The 25583-nt window shown below is 38.5% G+C and overlaps 3 protein-coding genes across 3 annotated transcripts; all 3 read left to right on the plus strand.

Annotated features, from left to right (window-relative positions):
* Positions 1–495: 495 nt before the first annotated feature.
* Positions 496–1473, plus strand: LOC307119232 (olfactory receptor 2AT4-like; the record flags this gene model as incomplete). The annotated part of the gene is made up of 1 exon (XM_079805395.1): positions 496–1473. The coding sequence occupies one exon, from the start codon at positions 496–498 to the stop codon at positions 1471–1473; it is 978 nt and encodes a 325-aa protein (XP_079661521.1).
* A 2372-nt stretch (positions 1474–3845) lies between these two features.
* On the plus strand, positions 3846–5036 carry LOC307118403 (olfactory receptor 1E16-like; the record flags this gene model as incomplete). Its single annotated transcript, XM_079804012.1, has 2 exons — positions 3846–4816; positions 5030–5036. The coding sequence occupies 2 exons, from the start codon at positions 3846–3848 to the stop codon at positions 5034–5036; spliced, it is 978 nt and encodes a 325-aa protein (XP_079660138.1).
* A 19220-nt stretch (positions 5037–24256) lies between these two features.
* Positions 24257–25246, plus strand: LOC307118405 (olfactory receptor 2AT4-like; the record flags this gene model as incomplete). Its single annotated transcript, XM_079804014.1, has 1 exon — positions 24257–25246. One exon carries the CDS (start codon positions 24257–24259, stop codon positions 25244–25246), a length of 990 nt encoding a protein of 329 aa, XP_079660140.1.
* Between the last annotated feature and the right edge of the window lie 337 nt (positions 25247–25583).

Genomic DNA, 25583 nt, shown 5'->3' on the forward strand with positions numbered 1-25583 from the left:
CTAAAGCCACCAAGACCCTGTCATCATCTAAAAGAAAAAAAAGTTGTGGGACTGAATCCCAACGACACTGTACATAACAGTGAACACTACAGTATATAAGTGATACACAATAAATGTATTGTGTACATACCAGGTGCAAATTTACTTAATGTCTGATGTCTTGCCATTTACTGATAATGAATTTATTGACATAATCACTGTACAGCTGGCTAATTTATAGCCCAAACTGCTATAAACAATTCAACATTAATACCTTTTTATTATATACATTTCTTTCTTTTTTTCTTTTTTTTTTGACAGGCCTTTTTTAAAAGTGCCCCTGTTTTTTGAAAATATTGTTTTTGAAAATAAATAATTATCAAATCAGAAATAGAATTGGCATTTTAACAATGTTTAATATTATTTTTAATAATATTTCATTCAGATTATATCATACATTGTATTATTATGCAATATTAATCACTTTTGTCCTACAATCTCTGCAGATTTTGCAAAATGCTACAGAAGAACTGGACGACAATCACTGAGTTTATCATTGTGGGCTTCCCTGGACTCCATCCAGACTACTATGGCCTGGTCGCTGCTATTTTCTTCATTGTCTACACGACCACAGTGGCCGGGAACACTGTTTTCCTGGTGCTGTTTTTCACTTCGCAGAGCCTCAGGAAGCCTATGTACATTATCCTTGCGAGCCTGGCGGTATCTGATATGTGTTTCTCCACTGTTGCTGTACCTAAGATCATATCCAGGTACTTGTTTGATGCAGGAGCAACCCCTTTCCATGCTTGCTTCTTCCAAATGGAACTAATCCACTATTTTGGAACATTAAACTCGCTGATCATGATGATCATGTCCCTCGATCGCTATGTGGCTATTTGTTATTCTCTGAGATACCAGGCTGTTATGACTAACCGCATCACGTACATCCTAAACGTCACGGCTTGGGTAACTGCTTTGATCGCTCCCACAATAGCCACCCTACACACTCAACAGCTTCCTTACTGCGGCCCTAAACTGATCATTCACTGCTACTGTGACCACATCTCTATTACCAACCTGGCCTGTGCTGACAACAGCAAGCAGATTTTGCTGGCCCTGTGTGTGGCCCTACTGGTGCTTCTCCTTCCTCTAGCCTTCATCATTTACTCTTACTGTCACATCATAATGTCTGTGATGAGGCTGTCGAGCTCTCAGAGTCGCTGGAAAAGTTTTGCCACCTGCAGCACGCAGCTGTGCATCATCGCCCTGTTTTACGTGCCTCGCTGCACTGTGTATGTAACCAATTTCCTGCAAATCCAAATCAGCAAAGATTTCAGGATAGTTCTCATACTGCTCTACAGCCTTGTTCCACCACTGATAAACCCCCTAATTTACTGTTTACGTACGCATGAGATCAGAACCATTGTGAGCAGGTGGGTGAGCAGGCAAAGGGCCATGAGAGAAATGTCCAGAATTAATGTGATCACGCTGTAAAATATTATGTTCTACTGAGTTTTAATGGAAAAAAACATACAATGATTTATCAGAAGCAACTGAATTCATGTTTGTGATTTGTAATTGTTTTTCAGCTTAATTGTGTTTTGTGATGTATTCCAGTGAAATCTGGTGGTGAAAATGCAAGGAAAAACAAGTCCAAATATTTGCTATGAATGACAGCATTAATAAAACTAGCTCCCTTTAGATGTTTGGAAGTTATTATTAAAGCTATCCGTTTGTTTTTACACACCCCAAAAAATATTTTGGCCTAAATTTAAGGTTTATGCATTTGAATATTGCATAAAATAATATATTTGTCAGTCATGCATAAAAGAAACGGGTAAGATTTCTGCACTATTTGCATCTATTTGATTTAATTTAAACAATCATATTTTCAAAAGCAATTTTCAATTAGTTAAAATGTTTGAGATTTAAGCAAATTGAATTTATTGATGATAAATACCTATATAAAAACCTAGTAATTGTTTATTTAAAGCACACCCAGTTTATGAGTAATGTTACAGAAATTAATTTATGTATGACAAATATGCATTTCATTAAATGTATTAGATTATGTTAAAACTGTAATCCAAATGAATGGATATGTCAAATACAATTCAAATCCATAACTCTTAAATGTAGGCCTAAATACTTTTTGAGTGCAGAAGTGCCATAATATGTTGTTGTACCCATGCAGCTAAGCATTCATTATAGAAACATGTGTCACAATGAAAAGAGCCGTTGAAACCCCTAACTTGTCTGTGCATTAAATTAATGACAGTTAAACTGATGAACTAATAAACTTACTTCATGTTCTCGTTGTCATGATTGTTCTGTAGCTTTTTAACAGGGTGGCCAGATAGGCACAGTGAAAATCTTTTTGCTAAGGTCAATGAATCACTGCCAGGGATTAGCTGGGAATCCTAGTTTTGGAAACCCTGGCCTTTGTAATGTAAAATAAATGATGAAGCTGGAGAAGCTTTGTGAATGGTGAAGCTTATTTACTATTCCATCAAAATCAGTACATAATCAAACCGCATTAATTATATAAAGAAAAAAACCATTTGTATTGAAAGTATAAAAGTTAAACTGCTATTTAATTCGCAGATGCTTTAATCTCAGATCTTTAACGAGGCATTTAAAAAAATGTTTACCTTTCCTCATGATTCTATGTGACTGACCTCTGTATATGTTATGCACCAAGCAGTATATTTCCTATCTTTTATGCTAGGGGGATCCAGGTGACAAAAACAGATGGATCTGCATTATTTAATTTTCCCTTTGTTTTTTGCACCACCTGCTGGTTACCTTTGAATGTAGATGAAATTACTATTACAGGGAAAGTTCACCCAAAAATTAAAATTCTGTCATCATTTACTCACCCTCATGAATTTCTTTCTTCTGCTGAACACAAAGGAAGATATTTGGAAGAAAGTTTGTAACCAAGCAGATCCCTGCAGCCATTGACTACCATATTATTTATATATTCCCACTATAGAAGTAAAAGGCTGCCAAGATCTGCTTGATTATAAACATTCTTCGAAATATCTTCCTTTGTGTTCAGCCGAACAAAGAAGTTTATACAGGTTTGAAACAACTTGTTGTAAATTATAACACAATTTTCATTTTTTTTGGGTGAAACGATCCCTTTAAATAAAAATATGTTTAATTTCCAATTTTTCCCATCAGTGTGAATGTGTGTGATGCAAACATAAGTACACAGACAACTTCAACCAATAACCCCAAAGGTCTGCCCAGTTTCATGACACCAAATTATTCAAAACATGATCCTTCATGACGTGTTGGACCCTACAGGCTTTAACACTGATTCTACGTCTATAAAATAATGAAAGCACAAGCATCTGCACTGATCACTGAGAGATGTGACACACTGAGTAAGAAATATTCTTAGCAGATGTCACATAACTTGACAGAGGAATAATCAAGGTAATCATGTGATCAGCTGAAATACAAACCAAAATAACATTTAGATTTTTGCAAAGCCTAATAACTTAACAATCTGTTTTAAATCAGTAACAATTTTATATCATTTATTTACATTATTAATATAACTTAATTAAATTATATGTATGAATTTACATGTTTGATTATTTATATATATTTTTTTTGTAAGTTAGCCATTTCATAAAAATGCACATTCTTTTTTTTTTTTTTTACATTTATTTACATTTATATACTGTATTTTTAATATTGCAAGGTATTATCTAATTTATGCCAATATTTTTAAATCAAATCAGGCAAATGTTTATATATTTTATTTTTTTATTTTACAAATGCGAGAAGTCTGTAATGTCAGTGTGAAAGGCACGTATCGTTGAAAAAGTTTAAAGTTTACTGTATGTTTTAGTATGTTACAGGAAAACGAAACCGCAGCTTCTGTTGTAACTGAGTTTTTCATCGTGGGCTTCCCTGGGCTCCTGCCCAAATACTACAGCCTGATGGCAGCGTTTTTGTTGTGCATCTACATCGCTGTAATCACCGGCAACTCTCTCATTGTGATCCTGTTTGTGACTGAACGCAGCCTCTACAAGCCTATGTATATTATCATGCTGAGTTTGTCCTTGTCTGATATTGGTTTTTGCACAGTTGCTCTGCCAAAAGTAATTTCTCGCTACTGGTTTAATGGCGGTTATATTACCTTGTACGTCTATCTGTTTCAAAGGCAGCTAATTCGCTATTTTGGGACCCTAAACTCTCTTATTATGATGATCATGGCTCTAGATCGGTTCTTGGCGATCTGTTACCCACTAAGATACCCTGTTTTAATGACTAACCGCACTATGAGACTTCTAATAGGGCTTTCCTGGGTTACTGCAATGATTGCCCCAACCATTAGCTCAATGCAAACAGTGAAACTGCCATTCTGTGGGCCTAATATGATCGCTCACTGCTTCTGTGATGGCACATCTATGAACCAGCTCGCCTGTGCTGATTTCAATCTCGCAAATCTCATTGCCTACAGTGTAGCAATGTTTGTGCTTCTCGTTCCATTCTCTTTCATCATCTTTTCCTATGGAAGTATCCTGGTGTCTGTGCTTCAAATAGCAAATGCACAGGGTCGTATGAAAGCATTTTCTACCTGTGCCACACAGCTGACTATCATAATCATCTATTATGTGCCACGTTTCGTGGTTTACTCAAGTTCTAACATCCCGAACACCCAGATAAACAGCAGTCAGAAGATCACCCTGGTCATGTTCTACAGTCTGCTTCCACCACTAGTGAACCCCTTCATCTACTGCATAAGGATCAAAGAAATCAGACAGTTCTTTCTCAAATGGCGTGTCCAGAGAAACAGGATGAGTCTAAAAGTCGATAGGTTAACTATTTCTAAATTAGATAATCTGCCTATCCCTGTTATGACGTATTTCATTACATGCTGTTTATATGCATTTACAATATTTGTTAATAATACATTTATAAACATTATATATAGCCTATATTTATCCAGCAATTTACCCAGTTATTATCAGAGTTGGTCAAGTTACTTGGAGATAGTAATTAGTTACTGATTACTGATTACTTCTCCAAGAAAGTAATCCAGTTACTTTACTGATTACTTATTTTCAAAAGTAATTAATTACTTTACTAGTTACTTTACTAAGTTATTTTTCAAAACATGATGCACGACCTGAATACGCTATAAAGCAATAGACATTTCAGCCTAATACTATTCTTTCTGCATATTCCATCATCTTAAATTGAATCAAATGAAACATCCATTTTTTAAACTTGTTTTATTAGTTTCAATATTTAAACTTTATGCATATTGCATCAAGCAAAAATTAAATTAAATGCAACAGTCTCAGACTTGAAGAAAATTGTTGAACATTTAAACCTATTTTCTGCACATTCCACCATATTTTAATGAAATAAAGTCCTTCTTCTGTTAACTTATATTTCTGCATAAAAAATAAAAATATTTTTTTTTGTAAAATCCTTCCTTAGATGTAAATAAAATACAGCAATAAAATAATTAAAATGAAAGTCTCTCCTGACTGTATTACAAATTATTAACATTCACATCTTTTAACAGTAAAGTGCAGAGAGGACTAAAAATGAGTTTACCAAAACAGAAAATGCTGTTGCATGCCACATTTAGGCTGTTAGTCCAGTCTCATTTTATGGCTACCCTGACAAGGCCCTATGTTTGTTTGTTTTTTATTTCGGAGTGAAACAGTGGTTATATCGCATCAGCAGAAGCTTCTCAAACCTCCTATCACACAGTCTGTTCCTTTTCGGGGAAAGCACCAATCCACCTAAACTGAACAGCCGTTCCACTGGTGCACTGGATGGAGTTGGAGTGTTGTATTTCATGTACATCTTTTTGAGGTTTGGGAACTGATTCAGAATCTCAAGCTCATACCCTGACCTTAAATAGTCAGTTACTTCATTCTCTGCTGAGAAGCTTTCTGTGGGCTGGTTCTCAAAATCAAAAAAGTCCATTTCAGCTGGGCTGGCTGCCAGTTGGGCCACATTAGCATTGTCAGCTGCAGGAGCAGCTTTACGACACTCTGTTGTCAGAAGCTCCTTCAAATGGTCTCTCCTATGCTCATCTTTCAGCCATCGAAGTTTGAACTTGGGACAAGTGGCCGCTGCAAGAAGTCCTTCTCGGCTATCCAGTACAGCATCAAAACGAATCTTGATGGCCTGTAAAATACAATATATATATAACTTAACTAATATATTTATTTTACTATATAAATTGGCAATTTTAACTATTTTGTGGGCTCTACTGACCTAAACCATCTCATGTGCTATCAATACTGTATGAGATTTAATTTTGGTTGAGGCTGTTTTGACCCCTTTATTTCAATCTTCTATTGATGTTAAAATTAATATTCATGATTAATGATGATCAATATCCCTGATATTGAACAGGGGATGAATAATTTATATTTTATTATATTCTATAATTTTAATAATTGTACTCACTCCTTAAAACAAAATGTGTTAAATCTGCCCACCATGAACGGTATAATAAATTCAACAAATCCAACCAAATCAATTATCAAATAATAATCTTACCTTTACAATAACATCTGGAAGGCTGGCTGTCATTCTAGAGAGGTCATCTTTCAGGGCAAGTGTCTTTGACATCAGGCTTGTGAGTGTTGGTAGTAAAGCCCCATAGGTGCACTCATCCCCTTGTAAGATGTCTAGTGCTACGGTGCAGTACTCTTGTAAGAATAGGTACTCCCTTTCATTAAGGCACTTGATTCCAAGTTTTACGCACAGGGGATTCAGCTCATTCATTGGAATTGTGATGATTCTGGAAATGGCCTCGTACAGGGAATTCCACCTTGTGGATGTGGGTACCATTAGTTTCCTGCGGCTGACTTCCTCCACCTGTTCAGAGGCTAATGTTGATCGACTTGCTTTAGTCCAAAGAGCAGAGCATTTTGCAATACTACTCCTATATACAGCCTTGGTGCCTGCACAGGAATTCAGATGTTTGTCAACATCGCTTGTTGAAATGAGGTTAATTGTGTGTGATGCACACCTGTAGTGTGGAGGGAGGCTAAACTGTCCATCACCAGATGCGGTTGAAAGAGCTTCTATGACATCTGTAAAAGTCGGTTCCTCATCATCACCTTCTTCATTTTCAGATTCAGACTCCAAATTACAGGGCTGACACACTCTGAATGCTTTGGCAAAATTAGATGCATTATCAGTTACAGTGGCAACAACTTTGCCATGCAGTCCATATGATGAATGGATTTCTTCAATCTCTGCTCCAATTACATCATAGGTGTGCCTGCCTCTAATTCTCTTACATGCTAGGGCGGCCTTGTTGTGCTGAAAAGTGGAATTAATCCAGTGAACTGTTACACCCATAAAACTTTTGTTATTCACCGTCCAGATGTCAGCAGTGGTGGAAACAAATTCTACATCTCCGAGTGCAGCCTTCAAATTAGCGTCCATTATGTCGTATTCTCTCTCAAGGTATGCTGCAAATGACTTTCTCTGCGGCAGCTTAACACCGTGTTTGGTCGGTATTTTTTCTATGATGCGTCGGAACGATTCAGAGTCAACAGTGGAAATTGGCAGCATGTCCTCGACAATATAGCCAGCGACAAGCTTCTTCAGTTCATCGGCATTAAGTGCTGTTGCTTTTAGATTTAAGTCTAGTTTCACCTGTTTAGCACGAGAGGGGCCGTCGGAGGTTCGCCCGGTTGAATTGGATGTTGCCGCGGTGGTCATGTCATTTGGGGGTTCATGGGTTTTTTCAGTAAGTTTAACATTACTGTGCCGGCTTGCTAGGTGCTTGCTCAGATTTGAGGTAGAATTTTTCGCTGTGGATAAAAGTTTTCTTCCCACGCAGAGTGTACAGCGGACGCTGATGTTTTTGTCACCTTTATCCGAGTCAAACTCAAAGTAATGTCGGTACTTCCAAGCATTAAACGCTGAATGGTCCTGCTCTCTCCCGCGCTCCATGTTGTCTTGTTCAACACTACATATGTCGCTGTTACCACTGACGTAGCGGCGCTCACACGTCATTGTCACGACTCACGCCACGGGACAGTCTCATGAAACACAATCACGGTTAACGCAGTAACGCAGCCTGCTTACGGGAAAGTAACAGTAATCTAATTACTGTTTTTGCAATTTCAATCCCTTACTTTACTCGTTACTTGAAAAAAGTAATCGGATTACAGTAATGCGTTACTTCTAACGCGTTACTGCCCATCACTGGTTATTATCTTAAAAAATTACATGGTATGTTTGTAGTTTCATTTGTCACACTGCAGGCTATTGCCACAACGAGCGACTTATGACTGGTTTTGTGGTCTAGTCACATTTATCAACTGAAATATATTTTAATTATAAATAAATCATTAATGTCCTGCCAAACGAGAATGCAGTGTGACTGCAGTTTTTGTTTTTTATTCATAGTGTTTCATTAGATTACTATTAATAATATTTTATGTTATTTTATTTATGCATCTAAGGTCTTGGTTACGAATTATTCTAACCGCATGAAACACGTGAAGGCTGTTGCGTTGTGTGTTCGGGAGGTTCCCATGGTTAATTCCAAAATACTACAGTTTCAACAGTTACTGATTGCCTACTGCAGTAAAACTGTGGCAACTAGATACTTGTCATCGCTACTGGATACCACAGTAAATAGTTCTAATTAAAGGTACTGTTTAAACAACGTATCTAGCATTTTAAAAACGTTATTAAATCCATTATCGTTTTATATGTATTATAAAACATCCTTAAAAGTGTTTTGTATGAGACAATCAAAAGTGTCTCACTACCAGAAGCTTGGAGGCTCAAAGAGACGAATCCTCCAGTCGGATTCATCAACTGTAATATATATATATATATATATATATATATATATATATATATATATATATATATATATATATATATATATATATATATATATATATATATATATATACACTCACCTAAAAGATTATTAGGAACACCTAATACTGTGTTTGACCCCCTTTCGCCTTCAGAACTGCCTTAATTCTACATGGCACTGATTCAACAAGGTGCTGAAAGCATTCTTTAGAAATGTTGGCCCATATTGATAGGATAGCATCTTGCAGTTGATGGAGATTTGTGGGATGCACATCCAGGGCACGAAGCTCCCGTTCCACCACATCCCAAAGATGCTCTATTGGGTTGAATTACTCTATTACCAATTTGAAATTATTCGAGCTTTGTGACATGGTGCATTATCCTGCTGGAAGTAGCCATCAGAGGATGGGTACATGGTGGTCATAAAGGGATGGACATGGTCAGAAACAATGCTCAGGTAGGCTGTGGCATTTAAACGATGCCCAATTGGCACTAAGGGGCCTAAAGTGTGCCAAGAAAACATCCCCCACACCATTACACCACCACCACCAGCCTGCACAGTGGTAACAAGGCATGATGGATCCATGTTCTCATTCTGTTTACGCCAAATTCTGACTCTACCATCTGTCTCAACAGAAATCAGACTCATCAGATCAGGCAACATTTTTCCAGTCTTCAACTGTCCAATTTTGGTGAGCTCGCGTAAATTGTAGCCTCTTTTTCCTATTTGTAGTGGAGATGAGTGGTACCCGGTGGGGTCTTCTGCTGTTGTAGCCCATCCGCCTCAAGGTTGTGCGTGTTGTGGCTTCACAAATGCTTTGCTGCATACCTCGGTTGTAACGAGTGGTTATTTCAGTCAAAGTTGCTCTTTTATCAGCTTGAATCAGTCGGCCCATTCTCCTCTGACCTCTAGCATCAACAAGGCATTTTCGCCCACAGGACTGCCGAATACTGGATGTTTTTCCCTTTCCACACCCTTCTTTGTAAACCCTAGAAATGGTTGTGCGTGAAAATTCCAGTAACTGATCAGATTGTGAAATACTCAGACTGGCCCGTCTGGCACCAACAACCATGCCATGCTCAAAATAGCTTAAATCACCTTTCTTTCCCATTCTGACATTCAGTTTGGAGTTCAGGAGATTGTCTTGACCAGGACCACACCCCTAAATGCATTGAAGCAACTGCCATGTGATTGGTTGATTAGATAATTGCATTAATGAGAAATTGAACAGGTGTTCCTAATAATCCTTTAGGTGAGTGTATATATATATATATATATATATATATATATATATATATATATATATATATATATATATATATATATATATATATATATATATATATATACTAGGGATGCCACAATTCTCAATATAATATTGAACCGTTCGGTACGGCATTCACGGTTCAATACGTGCTTGTGAATTGCGGTTTTCTCGGTTTCGCATTTAATTAATTATTTTTCTACAAATTCTATAATTTGCCTCCATCCCAATATACTGAACAACGCGACATACATTCACATCACACATTAGTGGTAGAGTTATACTCACGGAACACTATAGTTATTCACAATCATGAAAGTTCATTATTTGCATGCGTTTTAAAGCCTTGTCGGTTTCATTTGCGTGCGCGGTTTTAACATGCGCTTTTCAGAGCGCGCGCACTAAAAGCCTGTCTAACACGTGAATACTGAACTAAGTAGTCTTCTTACTGCGCTAATACTGTCAAATACACACAAGGTTAACATAAACACAGTCGGTTATGTCTAAAGTGAAAGTAAAATCGCATTCGTGTCTGTATATTAGATGTGTAGAGGTCTTAAACTGACAACAGCGCAGTAGTGAACACGCGGTCCTTAAAGGGACAGTTCACCTATAAAATGATGTCATTATTTACTCACTCTAATATTGTTTCAAACCTGTATTCATTTCTCGATGACAGAATTTTCAGTTTTGAGTGAAATATCCCTTTAATGTTAATACAACAACAAAAGACAAAGAGAAAATCACTCACTGCTCTTGACTGAAAAACTAATACAGCAGCTTTAATAAGAATCAGTGTATATTTTATAGTGAAGTCTATGTAGTGTTTTATTTTTACATTCATTCATTCAATTTCATACTTAAATGCTGCTGTACAGCTCTGAGCTGCCAGTGTAAATCTTTATATATATTTATTTTATATTATCCAATACACTAGGAATGTGTACAAGGGTTTTTTTTAAGTAAAGTTTTAAGTTGAAGTAAGGTTTTTCAATTCTTTTAAGTAAAATAAAGAAAGAGTATTGCAATAAAAAAAATAGTCTTTTTTCTCTTTAACCTCTTGCTGTTCCTGTCACCTAAGAATAGAATAACAAAAAATGTATGTGACAAGCTATCAGAACCGAACCGAAAACCGTGGGTAAAAACCGAGGTATGTATTGAACCGTGGACTAACTGTATTGTTGCATCCCTAATATATACATATATATATATATATATATATATATATATATATATATATATACATATATATATATATATATATATATATATATATACATATATATATATATATATATATATATATATATATACATATATATATATATATATATATATACATATACATATATATATATATACATATACATATATATATATATACATATACATATATATATATATATATATACATATATATATATATATATATATATATATATATATATATATATATATATATACATATATATATATATATATATATATATATATATATATATATATATATATATATATATATACATATTTTTTTATAGCCTTATTTAAGTTATTTGCTTTAAAATATAGTAGCCTACATAATATTAATAATATTACAAAATAAATATAAAAAACGATGCAATAAAAGTTTGTAGTGATTTAATGGGAGTTACAGTGTGTAGTCATTTACCCACAAGGTGGCACAAAAAGCTCACATTCATGGCGTATAGGAGCTGTTTGCTGTCCAACAGTTGATGAGTAATAAAATAGACTTTTAATAATAGGCCTAAGATACTTTGGAGAAAACAATATAGTCACACTTTAGATTAGTGTTCAATTCCTTTTCGAGAGAATCACTTGTATTGTGTAGTATTAAGCTAGGGGAAAACTCCTTTCCTCGAGAATATGAAGCAAAATTGTTTTCCTTAATAATTTATCCATGTAAAACGCAGTGCGGCTGCACAGCAGATACAACAGAGCGTGTCTGCGCCAAGGTTATTTTCGTAAATGAAAACTGAAACTAAGACTAAAACTATTGGTCAAAAAACATTTTCGTAAACTGAAATAAAATTAAAAATTCATATTAAATGAAAAACTAAAACTAAACGAAATTAACAACTCTTACTGAAAAACTAACAGAAATAAAATAATAATTCGTAAAAACAAATATTTGTTTTCGTATTTAATAAGATCTCTGTGGCGAAAAATCTGACCTGTGGCGGTCGAGGGAGTGTCTATATATCGAGCTACAGCGCGTGAAGTGAGCTGAGCTGAGGAGATTAACCGCTGTCCGGTGACGCGACGCGCGCAGTGAACACACATCGCTAATCCTAAGCAGCTGTTCACAAAGAATGCGTTCGTAGCAGTGAAATGGTAAATGACACAAGGTAATGAGACGCACGTTGAACTTAAGCTCACTGCTTTTAGAACGCTATTACATACGCGACGAGAGACGCAGGTGCAACAACAACTATAGTAGCAAGTGCTACTGTGTGTTTGAGATTTCATGTTCGCATAATATTGACTGGCTCAAAGGTGTTATCATTGTTTTTACAAATCGTTTACTACTAATAATATTATCATCCGTGTGGAGACATTTCACCACAAAGTAGGGAATACCAGGACACACACACACAGACACACACAAACATGCAGACAGCATATACACTTCATTATTTAATCACACTGTCTTCACAACAATTTGTGTTGGCTGTAGTCAGATGACTTTAGCTGTGGTCACACTGCTAGCCTACATTGTACTACTGAAGAAATAATCTTTAAATAAATAAGCTTTTAATTGTTTAACAATATTTCATCTTTAATATGAATGAGTTTGTCTGGAATTTATCATTTTTACTTTCATATTTTTACGTTGCATTTATTTGTTTCTTTGTTCAATCTCAGACCATTTTTTGTTGTATAGGTCAGTTTGACTCAAGCTTTTTTCCTTAAAGCTACACTATGTAACTTTTCCGTCCACTAGAGGTCGCCTGTTCAAAACAAAGGCGTAGTTTGATGATGCCACGTTTGAGCGCAGAATCTCGGGACATGTGGTCTTCAGCTCACAGCCGGTGGGAAACAGTCAGGATAGGACTCGGGCAGAAATCATGTTCATGGATGCGATTATTAACATTACTGTAGTCTGAAGCAGAGCAGGACCGAGTGTTGTGGAGCTGAGCAAGGCCGCAGGAGCGATTGAAGAGCGGGACTGTTATTATGGTATAGTCGCTTGCGGGACTTTTATTATGACACGGTTGCCGGCGCCACTTCCTCTTCTCCAGTGCTGAGTGTGAGGTAACGCAACTCTGTTTATCGTATTAGATATATCTGAGTGTGTTGAAAAGGAAGTTATGACGTTCGCTCGGCGGCTGCTATGACACTTGTTCACAATGCAAAGAGAGTAAAGTGTTTCACTGAATAAAACCGGAGACCGAGGGTGACGCAGATATGACGCAATCGACAGGCGACTCCCTCACACGCATAGCTCACACGTCCCGGCTCCTTGGTTAAAATAGCACTTTTCTCACGATTTACAAATAGTTGAAAACATTTGGGATATTCTAAGTACTCAACTGAACAAAATATATAACACTGGCCTAGTGGTTTCTGGATGTTTTACTGCAAAAATCCTACATAGTTCACCTTTAAAGGTAAAGACCCAACTTTATGCATGTTTTGTAAGATTCCCCTCTCCGTTAAACATATTTACTGGACTGTCCTGGGTTAAAACAAGAATGCTCTTTTATCAAGTTATTTCACTTAAGAACTTCTTTAGTAAGATTATGCATGAAAAGGTTTTGGATTTGTTTTATAAGTTGATTTAAAAAAAAATCTTGTATATGACGTGTTTGTTTGCTTGGTTTTATTGTATTTATATGATATTTGTATTTTTGTAATAAAATTTTTGCCATGAATATAGCCTTAGCTGCTGACATGGCATTAAATAAAACAATCTGTATTCCATTATTTTATTTATATTATTAAGATGTCTGCATAAGAGTAAACTCTTATCGGTGCAAACATTAAACTTTGCTGAAATTAAAAATCTTGATTTGGTCTCTACACTTCGTTCTGGTAACTGCTAAACTATAATTACTAAAACTAAAACTGAAACTAAATATATAAAAACTAAATAGAAATGTGTTTACAAAATAAAAACTAAACTAAAACTAGCAAAATAATTTATAAAACTAACTAAAACTAAACTGAAATTTGTTGCAAAATCGAAAACGATAATAAAGTAAAAATTAATTTAAAAATGCAAAACTATAATAACCTTGGTCTGCGCGCTGATTAGCTATGCTGCGGCAACTGCAGGAACCTATGGCAAGGCTGCTAAACGCGAGGACCAATAAGGTGACTACCTGAGCTCCCGCCTAAATAATCTGCCTGAATTTGCATATCGAGTCTATAAAAGACTATGGCTGCGTTCGAAACCGCATACTTCCCTACTATATAGTATGTAAAAAGCAGTAGGCGAGAGAATAGTATGTCCGAATCCATAGTATTCATAAAAGAGTAGGCGAGAACTACCAGGGTTTTGGACTATTTCTCGCGAGATTCGGACGTGCGTATACTGATGTTGCGTTCGAATATGCCTACTTACCTACTATATAGTAGGCGAAAACAGTACGTGAAAGGAGAAGTATGTTCGAAACCTCAGTAATCATAAAAGAGTAGGCGAGAAGTTCCCGGATGGCCTACTGATTCCGCCCAGATTGTGAAGCACCCATCGTCGGATACTTTTCTATCCCTGCCTTCCCATGAGGCCATAGGAAAGGATACGTCAGGCGGAGAAAAGCCAATCAAATGTGAGTATTACAAACCAAAATCACGGTTCCTTGTGTTAAAATAGCATTTGTTGGACTACTGTAGAGTAAAGTTAAACTGTTGAATTGTTGAAAGTGTAAAGATGACAGACAGTGTAGTATAGTTGTGATTGGGCTGTAAAAACACGTTTTATTATGTATGAGCTCCAGTAACACACACACACGTCTCCAAAGTGGATTTACATAAACGATACTTAAAGATAAAGATGCTTACTAAATGTTTATTTAACATCTGACAGGAACATTTTCGATAAGTATTGCAGATGACATCACAGCATGAAATAGACATCTGATCAGAGTGATGTGTGTGTGCTATAATGTAGAGTTCACTGTGGTCAACACTGCTTACTTTACATGAACGTCAGTAATGTTAATAGATCTACATAAAGTAACTAAACATAAGTTATCTTTTTTATTTGTCCATTATACTGTTGATGAATTGAGGAACATTAACACATCAGCAACTACCTCAACATTTAAGGCTATTGAGCACATAAACTTGGAGATCCAAGCAGAAACCTTCTGCTTATCAGTTCAGTGTTTAGCCCACTACACCACAAAAGTCATAAAGCTACAATACAAATAGCATGTAATTGTAAAAATATTAAATCAAATATGGCAAGAAATGGGATGCTGACAACATGAATTGTAAAACGTTTTAAGTAGTCATGTTGATGGAGAGCAGGCACACGGATGTTTGGAGCAGACATCAGCAGTCAGATTGTCCCGCACATGTTCTCCACTCTTGCTTCAAGGTTGTGGGGTTCAGAAGGGACAGGAGGGACATGGCTAGGACAGGCGAAGGTGTTCACGGTGGTCAACTGCTTCATCAAGCTGTGTTGAGATGGCAGCAGATGTGGGGTTCACCGTCTGTAAATGTGTGATGGTTTGTTAGAACAATACGTTTGAATAAAGCTTTGTTTCATGGTGACTTATTCATTTGTGATGTTTACTTTTATTCATTCTTTTACTCATTAATTCATGTTTCCTATTGTTGTCAGTAAATAAAATATTTTATTAACTCATGCATTTATTCATTGCTTGACTGAAAATTGGTATTCACATCGGCTGCATTTGTGCATTTGTGTGTATTCATGCATCGCTATGTCATATGACAACAAGTTGCATTTTGCTTGTTTTACTTAAACAATATAATTTTCAGTAAAAAAAGAAAAAGTAATATAATTAAGTATTGGTCAGCATTTGTTATTATTATTATTGTAAGTGTTTTAGTGGGCTAGCAATGCAATTCATTCTGGGGTAATCTTAATTTTGAATAGTGATAACTTACATTTTAAGAGTATAAAATCAACAGTGTTCTCCCAAGGTGAGATCTTCGAGCAGCTGAAAGAGGTCCTCGTTGCAGACTCTGAGGGAAACCGCACAGGTCGGGCTGTGGAGTTATTGATGCTTTGAGCTGTTACTGCACCTGTCACTCATAGGCCTATCTTTTATTTTATAATTACATGGTTGTATCTTTAACAATCCTAATAATAAAACAAATATCATGGGTTTGCATACATTATATACAAAGAAAAAACAATAACAAGGTTAGATATCTTTGAATAATTCATCATAATGCAATTAAATTTTATTTCCTAAGCTTGAGGGATAAAACAGGAGTTAAATTTAAAAAGAAAAAGGAAAATATAAAGGAGATTTAGGCCAATTTTGCTTGTGGATGAAATGTTTTGCATATAAAATAAATAAATTAACAACATATTTAAGAGATCACGATTGTGGGTTTTGGTAAGGATAAAACTGGGTCAGATTAGTAGGGTTAATGTCACAAAATAAATGGGCAGCTGTTTCTTCAACAAGCCCACAAAATTAGCAAGTTTAATCAATATTAAGATATTTATAGATCGATGAATTAAACCTGTCACTCGTCTTTCAAGTTGTTGCGCTTGAGATAACGTCGTAGGTCACATGATAACGTCAACATGGCGGATAAAGTGCGGATCGCATTCATACTTAACGAGATCAGGCAATATAGTACCTACTCTTTTAGAGCTCGTTAAGTAAGTACTTATTGAAAATGAGTACCTACTCAATGAATATGCGGTTTCGAACGCAGCCTGTGTCCAGCCATAGGAATCAGATTTAATCTCCTTCAGCGACTTACCCTTCGCTGATCTCTGGACCTTGAAGCCGCCGTCGAACAGCACTCAGCGGAACTTCGTGCAGCCCTGAGGACGCCGGAATCGGACTCCGCCTTCTGCTGCCTGCCATTCCAGCTGCGCTATCCAGCATTATATCCTTTACTGCTATCTGTGTTTGTTTTTCAAAACGAGTGCATTTTTTCAAATGCCTCGTCCCGCCTGCACCTCGTGCAGAGTCCCTCTTCTTGGTGGGGATCGCACATCATATGTGCGTCGTGTCTCGGCCGAGATCACGCCCTTGTTGCACTCTCCCAGGGCAGCTGCCCGGAGTGTGAAAAGATGGCACTGCCGACCCTGCGGACTCGACTTGCCATTTTCGACGATGATCCCGCCGCATCCACTCTCCCTCTCAGACCGCGCAGGAAAAGCGCCACGACCAGAGGCCGCCGGAGCGAGCTCGCGAGCACACGCCGGACATCTCCCCATGTGTCTCGCCTTCACTGGTCATACACTCTGCCTATTCGCTCAGGCTGCGCTGTAAGCGCCGCAGACAGAGAATGCCAGAGTAGACAAGCAATTCCACACTGGAGTTCTCCCCTCTTATATCGCTCTCAGAATCCTCTTCGCCGTCTTCAGCTGAGTCACCGTATTTTGCCCGCCCTCCGCTAGAGGACGGCAGTCAAAAGCGACACACCCATCCAAGCTCGGGCTGCTGGAAATGTTGAGAGAGCGGCTTACGTCACAGCCTCCTCTCACTGCAGCGTACGTAAAATGGCGGCCAGGTTATGACAGCGCGCGCTCTCTGTTCGACTGGAGATAACGAGAGCGCGGCGGGAGCACGACTTACGTCATAGCCTCTCTGTCTAGCGCATAACGACGTCGTAAAATGACGGCCAAGCCTTGCGCCTGTTTTCACTCTCTAACACTTCTCCCAGTCCCCTCTATGCAGGCGACTGGAGAGGTTCAACACTGCAGTAAAGGAGCCTGTTATGAAGCACGCACTCCTGCACACATAACGCTGTATTAACGGCGATCTTAATAAAATCTCAGAGCTGCTGGTACAGTGGTTTGAAAAGGTGCACTTTAGCACACAGGGTTGCTGGTTTGAGCCTCGCTCTCACAGACTTCTCAGTGAGCTTCAATTTAGAGTTTTTCCTCTCTTATGACTGTAGGCAGTGTGTCCATGATAAAGTGTGCACCCCTGCATATAGCACTGTTAATTCAGCACCACAAAATCACTCAAAAGTCCCACCACGGCCGGATTACCACCACAAACTTCCTTTACATTCTCCCAATCCCCCTTTATTCAGGTGGCTGGAGATATAAATATTGCAGTCAAATAGCCTGTTGTCAAACACGCTCGTCTGCACACTAATGCTGATTTAACAACTATCCTACTAAAATATATGCAGGCAGTGTCCCCACTATAACTACAGAATGCACCCCTGCACATAAGCACTGTTCACACAGATTATCTCAGAGCGTCAGGGACCTCGACCCAAGATTGTGTCGAACCCCGAGCCACCGAAACCTTCCTAGCCACAAAAAAGAGACAGTGGCTAAGTCCCGCCGCGGCTGGACCGTCACCACACTCAGTCCCCTGCAGTCTTCAATTTCACAGCAAACGAGCCTGTAATAAAACACGCTCGCATGTACACTGACGCCGTTTTCACAAAGACCTAAATAAAACACGAAAAGAGCTTTTTCTATGTAGGAAATGTGCCCACTTACAGTCTGCACCCCTGCACCCAAGCACTTTTCACACAGCGACTCGCGCCACAAGCGCTCTGAATGTGACAGTGCGCACCGCCAAGCATAAACACTATCCCCACAGTGTTACAAGCACAAAACAACCGGGCTACCGGGTCCCTATTACTAAGCAGCCGTCCCCAAGTTTAATTCAACCCCTGGCCACACGGGCTCAGGCCTGGCAGGCCATCCCCGGTATATCAGAATGGGTGTTGAACATAATAAAACGAGGTTACTCGCTACAGTTCGCATTACAGTTTCATTGGATCTGAAAGATGCATACTTTCACATTCAAATAGTACCATATCACAGGCCATTCTTGAGATTCGTCTTCGTGTGGCAAGCTTATCAGTACACAGTCTTATCCCTGGCACCTCGCACATTTACGAAGTGCATAGACGCAGCACAAGCTCCCCTGAGACTACGGGGAATGCGAAGACTCAACTACCTCGACGACTGGCTTATTATAACCCAGTTAGAGATGCAGTTGATAACCCACAGATCCTGGCTCCTCAACCATCTAGAATGGTTGGGTCTCAGGATCAACACCGCAAAGAGCACACGGTCTCCGACACAAAACATTTCCTTTCTGGGAATATTTATAGACTCTGTACGGATGAGAGCGCGACTTACGCCAGAGCGCGTGCTCGCCATTCAGAGCCTAGCAGTATCGTTCAAGGCTGCACATGCCAATGCTGGTTAAAATACTGCGTTCCAACCCGTACGTGGCCGGTTACGCATCAAAGTAAGTGAACCACAGCTGTATCAAAGCTCTTGCTTGGAAAGGGACCAACTGGTATCAATCAGGGATGAATATGGGCACAGTGACGAGATGGAAAGTAGTCTCGACAGATGCATCCAACCTAGGTCTAGCACGCACGGCATTTTACATTGCGTAATTTACCCCTAGTGTAATGCTACGCGATACGATTGATTCCCTCGAAAGGGAACGACTCGGTTACTAACGTAACATCGGTTCCCTGAGAGAAGGGAACGAGTATTGCGTAGCTTGCCGTGCTTGTGCTTTTGCTCAGGGTATCGCTTCAGTCGATTTTAAACCTGATTCCTATGGCTAGACACGGTCTTTTATAGACTCAATATGCAAATTCAGGCGGGCTATTTAGGCGGGAGCTCAGGTAGTCACCTCATTGGTCCTCCCGCTTAGCCGCCTCGCCGCCTCGCCATAGGTTCCTGTAGTTGCCGCAGCACAGCCAATCAGCGCGCAGACACGCTCTGTTGTATCTGCTGTGCAGCCGCACTGCATTTTACATAAATTATTATGGATAAAAATGTTGCTTCATATTCTCGAGGAAAGGAGTTTTCCCATAGTGTAATGCTGCGCAATACTCGTTTCCTTCTCTCAGGGAACCGAGGTTACGTTAATCTCACTATTAACTAACTATTAACTATGATGTTTCCCTCAATAAACTCCTAATTACTGTTTATTAATAGTTAGAAAGGTAGTTGTTAAGTTTAGGAATTGGGTAGGATGAAGGGATGTAGAATTTAGTCATGCAGAACAAGGCATTAATAAGTATTTATAAGTACTAGGCAGTGGTGTAAACTTCCATCCAGTAGCCCAAAAAACGGATGCTAACGGCTTGGTCAAAAGGAATTCTGCATGTAAGCCTTTTCAGCATTTTGGTAGCCTGGATGCCAGCCGAACTTAGCCCCGCCCACAACATTTTTACTCGGGCAGTTCGGTCTGGAATTGATCGGTAGAGAAGTAATTATGCCCGAACAGAAACTGTTCGGACCAATGAAATTGTCAGGGCGGACTTTAGACGATGATGGACAGATGATAAACAGTAACGTAATCATCCACGTCATCAAAAGCCGCTTGGGTTGAGTTTGTTCTAATCCTAAACGGAGAACTTGTTCGTATATGCATTCACCTTTACTATTTCTCTCAGAAATGATGATCGTGTTGGTAAGTACTCTGTGTATCCTTAAATTATTTTTTTTACAACACCGGCAAATATCGTACACTAATCTTGTTCTTCTAACGTTAGGCTACTTATTCCAGCGTGCGTGCAGACAGGGTTGCCAAGTTTTTACAACAAAACCCGCCCAATTGCTAACGTTCCTCAAAACTAGCCAAAAACAAGCCCAATAGCTTTCCAGGGGGGGTTCTCCGGGGAAAAAAAGGCATTTGGGGGGTAAAATATGTGTTATTTTGGCAGGGCTGGCAGCTAAAAATTGCATTCCTGGGTTTGTATATCACATAATTGGGGTCGCTTCAACCCGCGGACATGGCAACACAGTGCAGTTGAGTTCTGTTGACATTTGACAACTAACGTTGTGCGTCGCTCCGTTGCTCTGATTGGTTGTAGGTCTATCCAATTGAGATCTTTCCTGGTTCGGTTGAAACACGCCCCATAATCACAGCCCAACGGAGCGGTCTCAGACTCATATTCTGACTAGAATTGAGTATGACGACGTCAGGCTAGCATTTTGGTGAAGTTCTCTTAATTTATTGATATCTCATTTTAAATCTGACTCCATTAATAATTTTATCTGACTCCAATTTTATGTGACTCCATAAAGTGTGTTACGTTTAGAGTTTATCAGCTGATTTTAAGATTAGTTGCGATTTAATTTAGATCGTTGATTTTCTTTGTATCTACCTAGTTTTCAAATTCGTTCATCAAGAGACCCAATATCGCAGAGAAGCAGACGTGTCCGGACCGCGCGTTCACGAGCACAAAATGTATACTTCTGAGATTAGTCAGAGGATGCAGAGTGAATATTTTACCTTTAAGTGGTTGCACATGCTCACTCAACAAAAAGTGTAATTTTAGTAATATCCACGGACTACAACTTGCCAATCCAGCGATAGTCAGAAATCGGAATATCGCGCACGCTGCGCCCCATGCTTCAGTCGTGCCGTCATCGGTGTGATCTAACATAACACTAGATTTTGCGGTAATAAAGTAGTCTACATCGATCCATACTAAAATAATGATTTCAGAATAATACAAGATAAATCAAGATTAACATTTATTTTGGCCAGACAGGAAAAGTAAATAAGTAAACAAGAATCCATGGTACACAACTGATCAGCGTAAAAACATAAAACACAATTGCAAAGCAATATGAAAATAATTTAAAAGAGTCATCTTGTCTGGCTCACAGGCTTCATGCCGTGTGTGTGTGTGCCCCAAAGACACTGACACAGCACCACATGGGGGTTCTGGCTACAGAATTTTTTCCCACTGAAAGCTATGTTACCCTCCCTTAAATACTCCAACTAGAACAAAAGGGTTGTAAATATTTGCAACACAACCACCTGGTTTTGGGGGAGTGGATCAGATATCTTTGAAGAGACTCATTAGTTTTCAATCTTTCTAATACTACTAGTGACTGCAGTGAAACTGAGACCATTTTACCATTCGCTCCGAGACCTTTAAAAAGACATCAAACATGAAAGGGATAAAACAATAGATTTACAAGATACATCATCACTTGTATATCTGGATTTGGTGACTGGAAAACAGGGCAAAGAGAGGGCAACATGGGGAGGGGGGAGAAATGTTTGATCAGGGTGGTGTCCCACAGTTTCTGTGAGATCTTCTCTCAAGATTAGTGACTTTTATTGTTCTATTGCTGGGATGTGGATCTAAGATTTTATCTTAGCAGCAAAACCGATCCTTACAGTGGCGGCTGGTCAATAGAGGGCGCTTGGGTGCCGCCCCCATCAAAATTCCAGAAATATACATGTATACAAAAATTATATAAAAGTGAAATAAAAATAAAATGGTTTACTCATACGATGTGCTGGCTATTAGTAAGAGCCTCAGCATTTAATAAAAACTGGCTTTGATGGGTTAACTATTTTATATGTTCTTCAATATGTTTCATGCGGTTTCATGCGTGAGGGACGCCGGACAAATCGACGTCTATCTGAGTCTAAAAATAGACGGGCAGCATGTGATCTGAAGCTGGTCTCTAATTGGTTCTTAAAGATCCTCCTCCGGACGCAGGTCGTTGGGTCCCTGGCGAATCAGAATTGGATGCGTGTTATTTTATCCAATCTGATTGGTTCTCGTCACCTGTCATTCAACTTTACACTCTTGGCCACTAAAGCGAAAGTGCGCGGGCGACACAGTCACTCTGACTCCGCCAAAACCTTGCTAGGATGATCAGTTTCGTAGAGATGGCAGCAGTTAAACCAAATTCTTTCACAAGGCGTTCATTGGAAGAAAACAAAATGATAAAGGATCCCGAACCAGACCAACGTGATTTACAAATCCAGCAGCAGGCCAGTGACAGAGGACGAAGCTGCACTCGGATCTTCACGCGCTTGTTATGAGAAACGTAGGTGGCTGGCTGGATGTGTTGTTAGCAATGCCCTTTATTTCTTTCCCTGTCTTTTATTTCTAAGTGTCAGTACTGAAGTTTTGTAGTTTTGTGGACAACAACGGGGGTAAGAGACCTCAAATATCTAACTGTACAATGCAAACGTCATGACACTACTGAGATGACTGACTTTTGATCAGAGAGTCATTGAGAAATTTGCTGGCCAGAAAGAAAGGAGAGCAAAATTTATGTTCAAGTAGTCAACATGCTAGTCTGTTGTTGCTGTTCTCTTTTGTTTTTCCTTTCCTCAGTCAATTATATGTGGGAAATGAATGTGTAAAAAGATAAAAGTGAAGACACTGTTTTGCATCTTGCACCCCCCCCCCCCCCCCCACCCCAAAAAAAATTATTATCACCAGCCGCCACTGGTACTAGGCCTGATAAACAGCCAATATCCTAGTAATATGCATGCTAATAAGCAACTAGTTAATAGTGGGAATTGGACCCGAAACTAAAGTGTTACCAAAAATATATATTACACCCAATTAGAAAAGAAAGAGCTGATCTTTCTGTGTTGTGCAAATAAATGTTATATCTATCAGGGGAGAGAAACCAAGCCAAACTTCATTCCATAGTTATCTTCTGGCGAAACACATTCCCAACTCACCAAACCCCGAAGGTCAGCCCAGTTTCACGACATCAAATGATTCAAAACATGATCCTTCATGACGTGTTGGACCCTACAGGCTTTAACACTGATTTTACGTCTATAAAATAATGAAAGCACAAGCATCTGCACTGATCACTGAGAGACGTGACACACCGAGCAAGGAAGATTCTTAGCAGGTGTCACATAACTTGATAGAGGATTAATCAAGGTAATCATGTGATCAGCTGAAATACAAACCAAAATAACATTTAGATTTTTGCAAACATTTGAAATGACAGAATTTGTAGGGAAAGTTAATCAATCTGAATTAGTCACAAAATAATGTTCTATAATTAGTGTACATTTTACATGTTGTTTTACGAAAAACAATATTTATAAATGAGATACTTGATAATTTACAATAATGTATAATTTCGTAAGTGAACTTTATTTATAATATTTTATAAAGTAAATATTTCAACATTTTGGAGTAAATCAAATCAAAGCAAAGCCATTTTTGCGAGGTAATGTCATGTGCATAAACAGATGTTCACTGTATGTTTTAGTATGTCACAGGCAAACGAAACCGCAGCTTCTGTTGTAACCGAGTTTTTCATCGTGGGCTTCCCTGGACTCCTGCCCAAATACTACAGCCTGATTGCAGCGTTTCTGTTGTGCATCTACATCGCTGTAATCACCGGTAACTCTCTCATTGTGATCCTGTTTGTGACTGAACGCAGCCTCTATAAGCCTATGTATATTATCATGCTGAGTTTGTCCTTGTCTGATATTGGTTTTTGCACAGTGGCTCTGCCAAAAGTAATTTCTCGCTACTGGTTTAATGATGGTTATATTAGCTTCTACGTTTGTCTGTTTCAAAGGCAGCTGATTCACTATTTTGGGACCCTAAACTCTCTTATTATGATGATCATGGCTCTGGATCGGTTCTTGGCAATCTGTTACCCACTAAGATACCCTGTTTTAATGACTAACCGCATTATGAGACTTCTAATAGGGCTTTCCTGGGTTACTGCAGTGATTGCCCCAACCATTAGCTCAATGCAAACAGTGCAACTGCCATTCTGTGGGCCTAATATGATCGCTCACTGCTTCTGTGACTCTTTGTCTATGAACCAGCTCGCCTGTGCTGATGTCAGCCGCCAGAACCTCATTTCCTACGGTGTAGCAATGTTTGTGCTTCTCGTGCCATTCTCTTTCATCATCTTTTCCTATGGAAGTATCCTGGTGTCTGTGCTTCGAATAGCAAATGCACAGGGTCGTATGAAAGCCTTTTCTACCTGTGCCACACAGCTGACTATCATTATCATCTATTATGTGCCACGTTTCGTGGTTTACACCAGTTCTAACATCCCAAACACCCAGATAAACAGCAGTCAGAAGATCGCCCTGGTCATGTTCTACAGTCTGCTTCCACCACTAGTGAACCCCTTCATCTACTGCATAAGGATCAAAGAAATCAGACAGTTCTTTCTCAAATGGCGTGTCCAGAGAAACAGGATGAGTCTAAAAGTCAATAGGTTGACTATTTCTAAATGAGATCATCTGCCTATTATATGTTTGATGCATCTCATTACATGAAACTGGCATGTTATTGTTATATTGTTATGTATTTACAATATGTGTTAATATTATAGTCCTTTTTTTATTGCATGTTAATAATATATTGTATTATAATAAAGGTGGAAGGCCATTTATCACTCACAACTCAATAGACAAGTTCTTCTCTCTTTCACCAACACAGAAAATCACCATGGGTTATTAGCCCTCAATTATATATTATTATGTGTTCAGTTTGTTGGCCTTGTTAATACTACATGGAATATTTGTATTTTTAAAATCATGGAAAGTATAATTTGTAATATATTTTAATAGT

The sequence above is a fragment of the Gobio gobio genome, assembly GCF_949357685.1.
Source record: "Gobio gobio genome assembly, chromosome: 22".
NCBI lineage: Eukaryota > Metazoa > Chordata > Actinopteri > Cypriniformes > Gobionidae > Gobio > Gobio gobio.